This window comes from Leuresthes tenuis, unplaced genomic scaffold (assembly GCF_036924035.1).
Source record: "Leuresthes tenuis unplaced genomic scaffold, fLeuTen1.0.hap1 SCAF_11, whole genome shotgun sequence".
NCBI lineage: Eukaryota > Metazoa > Chordata > Actinopteri > Atheriniformes > Atherinopsidae > Leuresthes > Leuresthes tenuis.
Genome location: NW_027325365.1, coordinates 15,420,989 through 15,436,583, shown reverse-complemented (window position 1 = coordinate 15,436,583; position 15,595 = coordinate 15,420,989). Strand labels below are relative to the sequence as shown.

The following is a 15,595-nucleotide window of genomic DNA, read 5'->3' as shown; positions in this document are numbered from 1 at the left end:
TCAACTATATGTGTGTGACTGACTGAATTCTTTGATGTTTCCCATCCCTCCGGATAAAATGTCAATTGGTTTAAAGAGCATTGTACTGTAAGAGTGTGTGTGTCTTCAGCGGGCTGCTGCGCTGCACAGTTTCTGAGGCTTCACGTACATTTGCCGGCATTGCTTCCATACTTCAAGAGTAAAATCACCCAAAAGAAGATAAACAAAAATGTACTCCTTTAATGTCGCATGCTCACATTAACAGTTACATACACACGCTCACACACAGAACAAAAGCTATTGCATCACAATAATAAAACCCTCGTCTTTCTCTCAACATCGTGTGTGTGTAGCTCCATTTTCCTGCCACCACAGCAACACGTTTTATTACTGACATTCATCACAAGAGCACAATCACACACACACACACACCTTTCTCTGTATCAACCACATCTTTCTTCTCTATTAGCTGCTTACTCCCTTCATCTCTGTCTCCTTCACTCCAACCCTCTGGAGAACACACTGAACAGAACGAGGTCGACTGCAGACAAGAGTAGAGACGGAAATGAGGAAAGAAACGAGTTGTAGCAGCTGAAAATGGAAGATGAAGTTGACTCAACTTTAACTTCTGTTTTTCTGACACCTCTGCGTTTGCTTGCCTGTGACATTCTTGTTCACGACACACTACTGCTACCTTTGTTGGCAACTTGAGGAACTTGACACACATATTTTCTTCCACTTGCACAAAGATCATCATAGAATCGATTCTGCTCATATTCAAGCCTGTACATACCTTTTATGAGAGTCCCAGTAACCAGTTTGTGAAGAGACGAGGCGAACTTTACAAGTCCCTGTTTGCAGCGCTTAGCACAGCCCGCCATCCTGACTGTTACCCGGGACACGGCAGGCTGGGCAGGGCCAGAGAAGGACAGGGAGTCCCCAGTCAACGTCAGCAGTGATCAAAGTGACTGTAGACACAACTTATTCTGGAGCAGCGTGTGAATCCAACACTTGTGAGGGAAGTAGAGGCGAGTCCGCTCTCCTCACTGTGTTGCCTTTCTTCCCGCTAAGCTGGAGGGGAGAAAAAAGAAACAGTGATCTCCAGCTGCATTCACTCCTCCACTCTTCCTCTGTCTTCTCGATCCCACCTCTGAATATATCCAAATTTGTGACTGCTTGAGTGTGAAATATGTGTGAAAGGTGAAGAGACAGTAAGAATGTCAGAAGCAGAGAGGGGTGTTAAAGATATAAATTCAGTGTCCAAGGAAACAGTGTGTCACAGATGTTCTTACACTCCAAGTTTCCAAGAAACTTCTTCTCAGTCTGCAGCCAGCCTGTGGGAAATAAAGTAATGAAGCAATCTACTGAACTCCCCCTGGTTTTTCCCTCTCCTTATTTTCCTCCCTCCAGCTTATCAAATTCAACCTCACTCTTAAGAGGGGGAGCAGTAATCCAGTTTCAGCACCAGTGACAATGGACAGCTCCTACAATGCAGAGAAAGCACACTGAGCAAGCTCCGTATCTCTGTGGGCAAACACACACCCACGCACACACATACTGCACACACTCCTCCTTCAACCCCTCCCACCACCCTCACTACACATAAAGACACATTTGGCATTTATCAGGGATTTAAAATGAGCTGTGTGCAAGTAATTGATCTTTTATCACCAAATATCAAATTCAACATATTTTCTAATGTGATCACCATCATTAGAAAAATAACATACTTGTCTGTACAGTCTGTCTTTACATGAAATACACATCTTTACTGTTAATAAGTAATGTCAAAGACTAAAGTAACTAAAGTTACGATGGTTTTTTTTTTCTGTTTATAATTAAGTACTAAGTCAGTTTATTTGTACAGCACCTTTCTCAGAGCAAAATCACAAAGTGCTTCCAATGAAATGAAAAAAGGAAAATAAAAAGCAATAAGAAAGTGAAGTGACACCATAGTAAACGAGTCTCACTCGAAGAATATCGCCTTTAAACATATGCACCTTTTGGTTCAAATCAGTTGGATCTGAGGAAGCTAGTTACTTTAAATGATTATGTAAAAGGTTTGGATGCAGGCACATCTGACCTGTGATGACTGAGGTTGAGTTATTCTGAAATTTCTGGCTTTTAGCTACGATGTATATGATTGCTGTTCTCTCAGTAGTTTTTCCTTGCAATACATATGCATGTATGTATTATCATTGTGTGCACCATGTGTGCAGTACTGTTGTTAATAACTCTCTCATAAACACATTCTAATTATAAAGAATTTTTTGTTACTGTTAAATAAAAATGTGAATGAAATAAAAAGATAATTCTTAAAAAGATGGCAAAACATTGGAAATGCTGCAGCGTGGTGAATTGCATGCAAACGTTACCTGATTACTGCGCGATAGCTTAAATTTGAATAATTGATGGGGTTCGTGTACTTTAATCTATTGCAAGCAGTAATGCTACAGACCAAAAACTGTACCCTCTGTGTTGTACCAAATATTAATTAAAAAATAAGAAACTAAGTAGCACAAAATGAGAACCCAAGTAACCAAAGTTTCCCAACAGGGCACGTCACTATAATGAGGTGATTGTTGTCATTCACTTATTAGATCAGCGGTTTTAATGTTGTCGCTGATTAAAGAATTTATCTTGAACAGAGCATTTTGTTTTATTAGATGTTGGATTGGAAGCTCAACCTGTGGATCCCCCTAGGTAAATGTACCCGACTAAAATTTTACAATACCTTCTTCTAAAATGCATTGGTAACTCAGAATTGAATTGAATTGTAACTGAGTAAATGGGCTTGGTCTCTTTTGAATGTTAATTCAATGTATTTATTGGTTGTTTTAAGACACTTTGACATTCCTTCATCCAAACTCATCCATACACTGTACCCAGAGTCTGACTATGAGACTGCAGGCTGATGCTTTTGACCTTTATAGGTCCCTGAACCATCCTGGCTTTACATCGTGCTATCATCATCATCTGGAACTGGCACATAGCTCAAGAGAGATGAAGACTAAAACAGAGACGACGTGATAGTTAAAAGAGGATCTCACGAGAGGGAAGAAAGGAGAAAGAGGATGCAGGGAGATAATCTTGTAATGTTTTTCTGGGCTAAATTTAGTCCTGAATCATGTTTGGCTACAGGACCAACGGCTACAATGATACTGGGAAAAGAAAAAAACCCAGCTCAATAATTGCAAAGTAAAGAGGAGGAGAAATGAAGAAATGGATGAAAACAGACACCATAGGAGGAAAGGAAGAGAGCCAAGCAGTGAAACAATAAACATGCAAATGGAAGGCATAAAAACAGAAGAAATAAGAGAACTGATGGAAGAGAGGGGAAACGAGATGGGGAATTTGCCAGGAGGACAAGGGAAGGGGAGGAGGGAGGTATCGCTGCATGGAGGTGGGATGTAAAACTCAATGTTCCATACTATCTCTGTGTTATTAGCTATCAAACTGAAAGGTACTACAGGAACTGGGATCAATACCTTTCCAAGGGCTCTGAGTGTTCTGGTTCACACATCCTGAAAGAAGTAGATGGAATGAAGGAACCAACATGAAAGATGAGAGAAAGTCAAACTAGAGGAGAGCAAGTAAAAGCAAGTGAAATGATCTACTGAAAAAAAAGGGAGAGAATTGTCTTCTCACGCACCACCACTGTTTAGGCTATTAAGCACGTACAAGATTACTGTGTGGAGGAATTTGCATAAACATGCTTCTCGATTACCGCCCCCATTGTTCATGATTAATGAGATTAGAGCTGCCTTTGCATGCACATTCGAGGATGTAATAGTGGTTAATTGCTTGTCTCTCCCCAAATTAGAAGTTGTGCTCTTTGATGTTTGTTTCAGCAAGTGATGAAACCCTCGTTTCTCTGCTTAGTAGGCAGGAGAGAGTACCTGATATGTAACGTGGAAGATAAAGATGTGGAGAAAATTGAAAGGAAAAAAGAGTGGAGGAGAGCAGAAACTAAACTGGCTGGAAGAGGTAGAATTTCATGACGCAAAGCAGCAATAAAGCAAAGCAGAGAGGGCAAAAAAAGTACAGAGAAAGGTAGTTACATGCTGCTTATGTGAGAAACTGAATATTCTTTGAATAACCAAAGAACGAGATGCAAAATTAAGGGGTTTAAACCACAAATGAATAAGAAAGGGGTGACAACAAAGCAAAGAGTGGCCACAATTATGCAAATGCAACAAAAACAAAAGACGGAGAAAAAAGACAGCTCGAAGGCAAGAAGTAAAAATGAAAAGGGATGATGGGGAGAAAGATGAGAGGGGAAGAGGCAGAGGAGGGAGGTAAGCAGAAAAATAAGCTGGACGAAAAGAGAGGAGATTGCTTCGAATGCTGTCAGAATTGAATCAGAGGCGGCCAGCTGTAAGCTCTGATAGTGCTTTGCCTCTAAATATAACAGGCACTGAGATTGACTGATAAGGCCACAACAGCCACACCACAGTGAGAAGAAAATGGGCTTCAACAACCATGACTAAAGGCAGATGAGATGTAAAATGTCCCACATGTACACACAAACAAACAGAATTACTTCTCACAAGCGGATCATTTTCATGTGATGACAGTTTTAGCATATATGAATGTGTTTGCATAATATCACCATATCCGTGCGCGTTTCGGCACTAAACATGCCTCCACTGACACATTCACTCAGCAGGGATAATACCACAGTCACACTGCTGCACGACAATCCAACAAAACACATCAACCTTCCAGCATGAAGACCCATCTGCCCAGACACAGCAGCAGGAGACACCCACTTATAGAGCTGGGGACTGAGTGTGAGCAGCCCTGGACTCAAAACCGCCACCGCTGCTCGAGGCCCCGGATGATCAAGGTGTCAGAGGCAGTGATGGAGTGACAGCGTCGCCTCTGGGTGAAATTACAACCTCAGCACACTATCCCTCCTCTCTTCTTTCTCATCTGCTGCTCCTTTTCCAGAACCCCCTCCTGCTGATGGCAACTGTCTGTCAGCATAACGGTTTAGAGACACAAACTCTCCTGCAAGATGGAGATATCCCCCGCAGAGACACACACGCTCACTCTTAGAGAAAGCAGAAGTGCCTTTGGGCATCATGACAGAGAAAATTCTTACAGGTTTGATTGAGGCTTGATTTATTGACATGCCTGGGACAAGTCATTCATACACTCACACACACTTATCTCTTGTCTTCCCTCGCCTCATCCTTCTTCATCACTCTAACTCCCACGTTTGCCTGCATGGGAAGAGACTGAGAAAGAACCAAGCCTGGCATCATTAGCATCCAGCATGGAAAATTAATTAGCAAAGAGGCCATTCATTCATGTAAACAAGAGTTAAAGCACAGAAAGCTGTATTGCGGCTGAGACCCACCTAACTCTCCAGTGAGTTCTCCCTGGAGAGGGGAAGGGGAGTCCTGTGGGCCCAGCTGAGCTTCTTTAGGCTGATTCAGGGATAAAGGCATCTGCACTGCTGTTTTTGTGGGAACACATTCAGCTGCTGCAAAGCGTGATGTTGTTTAATCATGCTCTACTGGAACGAGTCATATGTAGTAAAGTTAATGATGCATAAAATGAAGAGTACAAGTGTACTGTAGATTCCCAATCACCCAGGTCACAATACTCCTGAAGGCTTTGATAAAAATGGCCCAAGACTCTTGGATGGAAAGTAAACCTGTTCACACTGCAAACATACACTGTTCACGGGGGCCACTTCTGTGTGGGTGAGCTCAAAGGCCTGAGGTAATAATGAAACTGCTTTGAGTGAAGGAATACAGAAGAATATCAACTCGGTAAAGAGAGTGGTAAAGTGGTCTGCCCCGGGCTGAATGGGGACTGATTTTCTGTTCAGGAGTTTTACTCTAAGACCAGCCCGCTTCTTATCAATCTGGAGAATCTGGTGAATCTGGTGAATAAATCAAACAACCGATCAGTTTTTGCTATTCTGCCATTTCTATTAGCAGACCTTGTTTTAGTTTAACAAGGTCTACTATTTCACCCCGCAGTCTAAACAGTGTGCTGCTTTCTCCCAACATTATTGCAGTCTCATTGTCATTAGACATGATGATGTCGTGTAGTACATACTGGCATAGTGAGTTATTGATTGATGGGCTTCAACCAGTTATTTACTTTTGATGATATATAAAAAGGTACAACACAGCACATCGACTATATACCTGTGAAATGTACAATTAAAACTAACTGGACTATCTTATTCTGATTTACATAATAGACCTTATTTGTAATTCAAATCTACAATGTAAGTATCAGAAGCATCTGAATGCACATATTTCATTTAAAATCCACCGGTGCACCTTACTTATTGATGTGATTCCACACATACCCTTATTTGCTGCTTAAATTCCACACAAGCATCTGTTAGAGTATTTTACTGCTCACGCAGACAAACATATCCCTGTTTTCTCTGCAGTTGACTCAACGTTTCTTATTTTTCTGCCAGAGAGGGGCTTTAGCTGAGAAAGAGAATGGGCAGTAAAAACCACATACTTACAAACACAACTACTCTATTGGCAGCTCTATTGGCACAGACCCTAAAAAAAGTCTAAGCATGGCTTTAGCTGTACAACTGACATTTCATTATGGCAATGACAGACTATATTATCCACTGTTGGAAATGAGGTACATGGGTGATGAATAAGAATTGGGTTTTTATTCAGCCAAAAGCTTTAATACATTTTCTTTCTGATCATCGTACATGGGCCATTTGCCATTGAAGGTTTTTGGAACAAACAATGCTCTCTGAATCACAATCATACATAAATTCAATGTCTGGAGAGAATTCCTGTTGTGATCATTTGTGATCAAATGGTGATCATTTACAAAGTGTTTTTTGATGTCAGACCATTATCTAACCAGCTGCTTCTTGCGTGTTGGCCTGATTTGATGATATCTGTATTATATTGTGCTTCTGTCATCATGTGGAGACTGAAACTATGTTTTGTACAAGTCTCTTCTTTCTGCTGAGGTCTTTTCCTCATTTGATGGTTAAATAAAACAGGTGTATTATATGTCAATATAATAATTATTCATTCTATGAAAATATAATACAATACAATAGACTAAATGGGCCACTTCTGAGGTTGCTATTGTGTATTGTCTGTTATTAAAAGGTTTAGCAGCTTGATTTTTGTCTGAACAGATTTGCAAACATTTTTTCACTTGCAAGTGAAAGTGCAAGTGGTGACTGGTAATAATTAGGGTTGTAAATCAAAGTGACATATACAGAAAATGATTTATTCTTATCCTGGGAAATGTGTAATTCAGCAGGGAAAGGGGACACCTTTTCAGGGTGCTTCCCCATAAGGGACCTAAAGGTATGATCTTAGAATTGTCCTTGTGCTGCAGGAAACCACCTACTTTCTTACAAGGTGTTGAGGTGGTGCTGGGTGCCCGATTTCCTCCAGTTAGAACCTGTGACCAGATAATTCTTTCATCACGTTAGTTATTTTGTTTCTCACAATTCTGAGTTATTTGGGGGGCCTTTTGGCAAGCTCACAGGAGGTTGTCATGGTCCTCCCAGCAGGGGAAGGCATCGGTCTGCCTGCTGCGAAGGTGGAAAGTTCTCTAATCTCCACAAAGGGACTCATTAAAAGTGACTTTGACCTGTTGGTTAAACTGTCTAAACTCCCATCCACGATCACGCAGCTTGGTTTGGTTGTCAGACATACAAAGTCTGTTGGTGGTTCTAAACTTGACAATTTTTCCGATTTGACATGACACTTTCATAGTTCTAACACACTATGAACTGCTAAACCTTTTATTGACAGGTGCCTTCTTTCATATTTACATTCAGTACCTTCACTAGAGTAAAAAAAAGAGTCCTGTAATGTTGGAGAAGCATTTGGGTGAAGCACCACTGAGAAGAAGTATGTCTGAGTAAATAATTTCTACTCTCTATCTGCTTTGTCCTGTTCACATACAATCATGGGATCGTATCACAGCAGAGCTCACCCTGGACAGGACCAACACAGAGCAGATAACCATACACAGCCACACTCCTCTGCGATCATTGTAGAGTTACCAGGTCACGTAACATGCGTGTCTCTGGACTGAGGGAGGGACCTGGAGAGTACTCAGACAGGCCCAAGCTGAGATTCGAACCTGAAACCTGCCTACTGCGAGGTGACGCTCGTCATAGTAACCACTTTGAATAAATTACTAAGCACTCAAAAGAACAATGTTTCTTTATTATTGCGAACTAATTTCTTAATTTGAGTCTAAGATATAAAATGAGGAAAATTTAAAAGGGTCTGAAAACCTTCCGATGACTCTACCTCTGCTGCAGCTACATTTAGAGCCTTTTTATTGTTCATGCTTCACTTATCATCTGAAACATTGTAGCTTAAACAATTATATTCGTGTTGAAACATAAAAGATCTTACTTCTTAAAATCTTCTTTTAGAAAGTGAGAACAAAGCCTCTCCAGCAGTTTTCTGTCAATATAAGTAAGTAAGTAAGTATTTTTGAACTGTAGGAATTTTTCTTGCTTCGAGATACAAATAATGACGTAAACAGAAACTTTGTTGAAATACAACATATGCATTGATCTGGATATCAACAAGACTAAATAAGATCAATCTCTATGGTTAGTAACTTAACAAAAAGACTTAACAAAAAGATACAAACATTTTTAATAGATTTCTCGTGATGGAAGATTTCTAATTACTGTCTTTGGAATCGTTCTCAATCTAATGATCAAAATAACTGTTCCACTGCTAATGAAACTGCTGAGAAGGCTAAAAAAAACCTTTTTATAGCAAAATCTTTATGAACAGTTGAAGTACTGAGCATCCACCTCTACCACTGCACTGCTATACCCCCTACACACACACACACACGCACACACACATTCCTTCGACCGCCCGCAGGCCCTCTCTCTGCTGAGCATGAGCAATAATGTTCTCAGAGGAACTCTCAAAGCTGCCGAGCACAGCAGGCGATTAATAAGCTCCTTTTTTCTGCTTATAGTCCTTGTTGTTTCACCTCAGTTTTTGGTGGTTTATCTTGAGAAGGGAAGCAGTCACTAAGATGTTTAAGACATCTTTGGCAGGTCTTTATGCGCACAGCAGCATCGGCCGCTCACACGAGTCGCCGTTAAAAAGCACCTGTCAGATGTTTGCGGCAGTCACAGTAAAAGGTTTGTGGTTCTCAGCCCCACTGGCTGCCATCTAGTGTTTATTAGTGGGATGTTTTCTTTCTTAATTGAATAAAAAATGTTGAGTTCCAAAGCTCGTGATGAGAAGAGTTTGTTCTTGCACTTCTGGGATTATGATATTGCTTTTTAAAATGTTTTTCTTAAGGCTTTCTTGTGTTTTTTTTTCAATGGTTTTTTGAACACCAGATACCCTCAATATATCAAGAAAACATCATAATTCAGCGTGGAAGAACCGGATGGAACACAGAGACAGACAGCGGACTCATCATTAACATTCTATAAACATTTATTCTCTGTACAGTTAGAAGGAATTAGCGATAAATCGATGACACCGATTAGAGATAGAAAAATACCTTTAGTGCACCATAATCCCTCTACACACATACACACAGTGAGTAACAAAAGAACATATCGTGTGCGTCCTGAACATTTCTAAAAATTAAATGAGCGAAAAAAACAATGTGCCTCCAAACGTGTCCATCGACTGGGTCTGAAAAACAAAGTTACTCTTACAAAAAGACAGAGCGTGTGTGGTATATTGGCATATTTTTATAACATACTCTACCAAAAAAATAGCAGTGATAGTCTCTTTTAAATCATTTTCTTTTAGATATCGATCATGATCGTGTGCAAATTTTACAACTTAAAATCTGGCCTCCGTGTTTAAGGGAAACCCGTAGAGCTATGAGAAGGGGAAAGTAAACAAGTCTTTGGAGCTAATCGCCTTTTCACGTATTTGGCTTTGTGTGGAAAAAGAAATCAGGTTCTGTGACCTTCAGCGTGTTCGTTCCGTAGGGGTTGCTGCCCGTGTTCCTTTAGCGGCTGTTCAGGTCACGGAGTTCAGGGAGGCGGCTGCGGGGCTCTTTGATGACGCACAGTGTAACACAGTGTAAAGGTGTGCAGCAGATGCAGACGTCTTCCTCGAATATTCTCAGTAAATGTTGGCGTCCCAGGCGGGTTTCTTAGATGTGACTCCGCTTGGCTTCGTAAACATCTCTGCGGTTTTTCAGGATTTGTTTGATTGGCCGCCACTGTGGTCTTTCACCTGTCGGTCACAACGTTTCATTCACTCAAGAGGTCCTGCAGGTGAGACGGGAGGCTCCTCCAACACGGAGGGAGTTGTTTCAAAATGCAAATCCACTTTGAGTGCAAAGGCAGAAATCTTGCAAAGTATTTCGTTTGACATCTTCAGTTAATCATTTTCGAGGTTTAGGGGCCAGCTGCAGCTTGCTGCATGTTCACAGGCAGGTAATAACCATGTGCAATGAGTATTCCTGATTAGATGACCTGAGCCTCTCATGACACACTTGTTCCTGCAGTGTGACTGTGTGTCTCAGCTGAAGTGGAGGTTAGGACACTCCCTCAGAGGGCTGCAGATATAGATGGATGTGAACTGAAGGGCGAACATACAAGACACACAGAAGAACAGACACTGTACGTCTCAGAAGCTGTGAGCGCTAGGATTTCTGTAACACAAGAAGCAAAATGCAAGATTAAGCTTAAATGTCCGAAAGGTGCTTTGTCACAGTTTAAGTTGTGTTAGCAGACACAACTCAGCAGATGTTAGCAACATCTTTGATGTGAACAATCAGTCGGTGAATAAAAGCAATGTGACGCAGAACACAAACAGACACACAACCTACCAGTCAAAGCTTGGCCCTTGTGAGGAAGGTTTTCACTGAGAGAGATTTATACGTTTCTACGGACACAAAGATGCAAATGTACTGACACATTTGACACAAGCAAACAAATACGTGACGTGAAAAAAAATACGGAATTTACCTGCTGATTTAACCACAGTGTGGGTCAGTATTGCTCTGTTCTGTTTGAAGTCCTGAACACGGTGTTGACGCTGTTTGAGCACAGACCATTGGAGCCCAGAGTCTGGACACTGATGCCGACTGGGACGCTCAGGTCGACGTTCTCCAGAATACACTGGAGACGTAAGAACCAGATGTGCCACACGTTTTATATTTCTAAGCGATGTTAGGATGCAGTAACTAACAGCTGCACAGGAGGACTGATACCTTGGTGCACGCTGAGCTCATGACAGATTTGTGGAAGTCGCCATCGACACACACCTGAGCAGAGAATGATAAGAACAGGAAACAGCATATATTTCAGCATGTAAACAAACGCATAAATGCGAGTGACTCTTCCAAAAACAATGTCCACTTTTGTTCTGCCTACCCTGTATCCGTACACGAATGTGCCGTTACTGCAGCCCAGCTCGTCGAGCAGCGGCCTCTCCCAGCCAATCAGGAGGCTGCTCTGACCGACTGTTTTAATAACCTCAACAGAGCGAACCTCAGCTGGAGCTTCTGCAGGGAGTTAGACAAAGAAATGTTGTGCACAGCTGCAACCTCTTTCACATTTCTTTTAGCGAGGAGTGAAAAAAAAACCTTTTTAATCATTTCGTTATTAAAACACTACCAAGCTAGTACATCTATCAATCTAATTATCGCGGTAAACAAGGAATGGCCAAATAGCTCGAAACTGCTCAGGAATGTGCTGCATTATTTTATCTGATAAAAAAGACAGACACAGAAAACAGCCCATATGTGGATGGAGTGTAATCGCATCACAGCAACATGCAACGAAAACTAATATCCTCCTGAACTGCTGCATCGCGCACAGAGCTGTAGACAAATACTGTGTTATTGTCAAATATAAAAGACATTTCAGCTCTTAAGGGAAGACCCATTTTCTGTACCAGGACTTAAATTCCAGGGTGCAACATTGTTGGCAGAGACACCATTATGTTTTCATTAGTGTAAATCGTGTGGAAATAAGAAGTGTCGTGTTTTTATCAGCTCAGAATAAACTATTTATTTCCCAAAAGACAGCAAGTTGCCCCCCATGAAGTTACTACAGTTGCCAAGAAGCGACTTGACGCAGTTTTGGTGGTAGAAGGGGGATATTCAGTTGGCTGCAGTCTGCGTCCAGGATACTGGACACAAAAGTCCACTTCAAGTCACTTTTAATGTTTCACACAATTAGCCTCGCAATATCTCTCACTTATACTTCATATTGTAATTTCTTTAAAAGCAATACAAAAAACTGTCAAAGACTAACTCTGCTCCGCGATTTACACAAGAAGGTTTAACTCTACTATAAACGATGTGAAATAACAGGCGGGGTCTGTTCACCTCTTTTTTAAAGAAGTGATATTATACTTTCTTATACTTTCACAATAAACACATAAACATGCAGAAGCGAGTAGAATTCTGGTGGCTTTAGAGATAATCGTGATATCTTAAACATTACCTGGTTTGGGTCTGGAAGCCTTTTCATGAGCAGCAGTGAACTCTCTGGCAGACTTGTTGGATCTCTTATCGGAGGAATGAGCAGACTGAGTGCAGGATGGACTGAATGGGTCGTTTGTTTTAGAGGCATTGTTTAAAATGTGAAACATGGGGACAGTTGGTGTTCCAGAGGCAGATAGGCCTGGGCAAGTGCTTTTGGGATTAGTGACACTGGGGTTAAAAGTAGCCGTCTTTAGAAAAGCCGAAGCTGTATGTTTAGCATCAAATATGTCAGAGATAGCGGTTTCCTTTGTTTGGTTTGGGGATGTTGTCACATTAGGACCGTCGTTTGAGATGGATTCATCTTTGCTGGGTGCCACAGTGACGAGAGGAAAGTTAGAGGAGGAAGAAAGAGCAGACGTTTTAGACATGTCTCCTTTAAGGTGTCGGTTAGTAAACATGCAAGGACTCAATGCTGCATTGGCAGATCGGGAGGCAACTGCATTAAAAAGTGTTCCCGACTTATTAAAGCTGGCAGATTTAGTTGTTACTAGTGGGACATCTTCAGCTGGGCTCAAATCAGTGGCAACAGGGAGAGAGGGTGTGTGTGGAAAACTGCAAGTGAGGTTCTTCTTCTTTGCTTTGGGTGAGCTCAGGTCTGCAGGGGCTGAAAGGGACAGGCTCTTCCCGGGCTGCCGTCCCCTTCCTCTGTTCTCAGGTGCCTACATGCAAAGACAGAACAGCACTTGAACATAAAAATAGCAGAACATTCGAGGTCATTTTGCATTGAGTGGAAATATTTATATACTTCAAGTGCAAAATGACAAAAAATATGGGGTGGTTTACATCTTTATCCAAAACTAAGAGGAAAGTAGTTTGGTGAAGGTTTTCGTGAGATAACACTAATGCTAACCTATGTCTGGTTACAGCACATCAACAGACGAACCTGAAAGCCGCTCATCAGAGTCTTTTGCAGTTGTTCGTGCAGGTTGAGGATCTTCTCGGGACTACTCAGCCTCCTGCTTGGACTGACTCTTGTGTTAAAAGAGGGAGGACTGGGACTCTGTGAGGATTCACTCGAACTGGTCGGATCTGACGAGGACTTCTCTTTCACGTCTAAATCATGAAACTCCGGTTTCTCTGGTCGACTGGTCGCTTGGACTGGTCCACCGGTAGAAGACAGCTGCAGATTGGAAAAAAGACAAATGATCTGATGTTTTTTTATTTGACATTTATAACAGCTGACAAAGTGTCACGTGTCATATGGCGTACAATAAATAGGAGTTTAAAAAGAAATGTGTTTCCAATAAACATGTTGGTAAACAGGACCTTGCAGGCTAACTGAGCGCTGTAGCCTTTAACTGACAAGAGTGGGTTAAATTTCTTATTATGTCACCTGTGAAGAATTGGTGATCAGGCTACATTTCAAGGGCAGAACAGCTGACTTCAGGACACTTCTTTGCTCATCCACAGGTGAGGTCGGCCCAGGTGGGTTTTTCTTCAGCGTTCCTTTTGCTAAAGGTGTGACACATGGGTCTCCAGATTCAGGTGAGACGCCATTTTGTTGCTTGCTCACAGAGGTTAATGCAGCTGGGCAGGTTTGATCAGCTATGAATCCATTGGTGTGGTCTTGAAATGTTGCAATAAACTCTTGAGTAAACCCATCGCAGTGACCACGGGCCTGTATTCTGCTTCCTGGTGCGAATGCTGCAGTGTAGTCCTGCAGAGCAGCATCTCTGAGCAGACGCTCAACCTGCTGTGTGAGCTGGGCGTCCGCGCAACCCCGTCTGTGCATGGCCTTCATCGTCTGAGCTAACAAGCTGTTTCTCTCCTGACACTTCACCACCAGGCAAGACAATTTGGCCTGTCATTGGACAAAATGTCAGTCGGTCAAAATCACCCATCTGTTCATCAGCACAGACACTCCTGCACAGTATAAGACAATGACAGAAGTAAACCGCCATTACTGCGTTTCCTCACCTTTAAAGGAGCAACATCCAGATCTTTCAGGCTTTTCCTTTTGAGGAGTGCATCATACTATAAACAAAATCCATTTAAAGACACAAAAACAATAAGATATAAATAAAAGCACTTCCTAAAACAGACAGCGGTCTACAGCGGTTCACCCACCTTGGCTCTGATGTCGTTGTAACGCGCTCTAAGCGAGACAAGAGCGGTACTCCGATCATCCCTGCTGCCCTGTCCTCGTTTCAGAGCTATATACTCTGAGTTGAGCTCCTCTAGAGCGACCGTCTGTAAGGTTTTATAGACACATGCAACGTCAAAACTGCTTCAAACAGCTGAAGTACAACAATACTGATCTAATAGAGTTGCAGGAAATGAATGCTGCCAACTGGTATTTCTGTGCAACATCATTTAATCAGTGTCATCTAAAAAGTTTATGGTTGAAGCTTGTCAGCTTAATACATAAATCCACTAGGATTTCACTTCCAGTCCACAGACAACATTTGTAATTCTTACTTTTGCTTTGAGCTCAGCGGTGAGGATGTTGCATTGCCGCTCTATTTGTGTTTTCAGAGACAGAGCATTTATCTTCTCCCTGAGCAGATCAGTCAGCTTGCTCTGCAGCTCATTCACCTGCCGCAGACACAGCCACTCATTACGAAACGCATTGACTTTATTTGGCTTTGCACCTGGAGGGAACTCGATTACCTCAAAGATACTAGTGACAAACTAAAAACTCATGCATATTTCCCAAGTCGTCTGAAGACAGACGGCAATGTTATTAATCCTTCAACTAATGCTGACTTGTTTATTCCGTGGCTCACATATACTGAAGCTACAGTGCTGTGGAACAGAAATAAGGGAACTCTAACAAGACTGAATGTACTGTACCCAGGATGTGATTTATTCTACATGAAAAAGCATCATGCCACCATCTTCAATACAGCCACAAAGTTTTGTGAGTTCATTAGAATGCTGAGGGGGCTTGAAATATTTTCCCAGTAAATACTGGCTAAATACCTGAGCTGCGAGGCTGGAATTTTCCGTCCTGACGTCTTCCACTTTACTGGCTGCATCTGTCAGTCTCACGATCTGTTCAGCTGTTTGGGCTACCTTTATATCAGCTTCCTTCCGCTTCACTTCTGACTGAGACAGTTCACTGTGCAACCTCTTGCTCTGAGCATGTACACACAAGAAGGGATTGTGGTCATCAAACATATATGTTTGTCCCGTATATATA

The 15,595-nt window shown here is 41.8% G+C and overlaps 2 protein-coding genes across 3 annotated transcripts in view; both read right to left on the bottom strand.

The window, feature by feature from the left end:
* The window catches only part of LOC140318074 (A-type potassium channel modulatory protein KCNIP1-like), a 46,135-nt gene extending 45,157 nt beyond the window's left edge, over positions 1–978 (bottom strand). Inside the window, exon 1 of the mRNA XM_072395695.1 lies at positions 773–978. Coding sequence (XP_072251796.1) covers positions 773–860 — 88 coding nt within the window. The 5' untranslated portion in view covers positions 861–978. The remainder of the gene's footprint in view (positions 1–772) is intronic.
* Positions 979–9,415: 8,437 nt separating this feature from the next.
* Positions 9,416–15,595, bottom strand: part of jakmip1 (janus kinase and microtubule interacting protein 1) — a 31,561-nt gene continuing 25,381 nt past the window's right edge. The window contains exons 7-18 of one of the 2 annotated variants that reach the window (XM_072395671.1): positions 15,376–15,531; positions 14,872–14,988; positions 14,521–14,643; positions 14,371–14,427; positions 13,787–14,254; positions 13,337–13,573; positions 12,413–13,112; positions 11,336–11,466; positions 11,173–11,226; positions 10,928–11,080; positions 10,789–10,844; positions 9,416–10,611 (exon numbers count right to left, since the gene is read on the bottom strand). In XM_072395671.1, coding sequence (XP_072251772.1) covers positions 10,952–11,080; positions 11,173–11,226; positions 11,336–11,466; positions 12,413–13,112; positions 13,337–13,573; positions 13,787–14,254; positions 14,371–14,427; positions 14,521–14,643; positions 14,872–14,988; positions 15,376–15,531 — 2,172 coding nt within the window. In that variant the 3' untranslated portion in view covers positions 9,416–10,611; positions 10,789–10,844; positions 10,928–10,951. The remainder of the gene's footprint in view (positions 10,612–10,788; positions 10,845–10,927; positions 11,081–11,172; positions 11,227–11,335; positions 11,467–12,412; positions 13,113–13,336; positions 13,574–13,786; positions 14,255–14,370; positions 14,428–14,520; positions 14,644–14,871; positions 14,989–15,375; positions 15,532–15,595) is intronic. The other variant, XM_072395672.1, reaches the window with a different exon arrangement.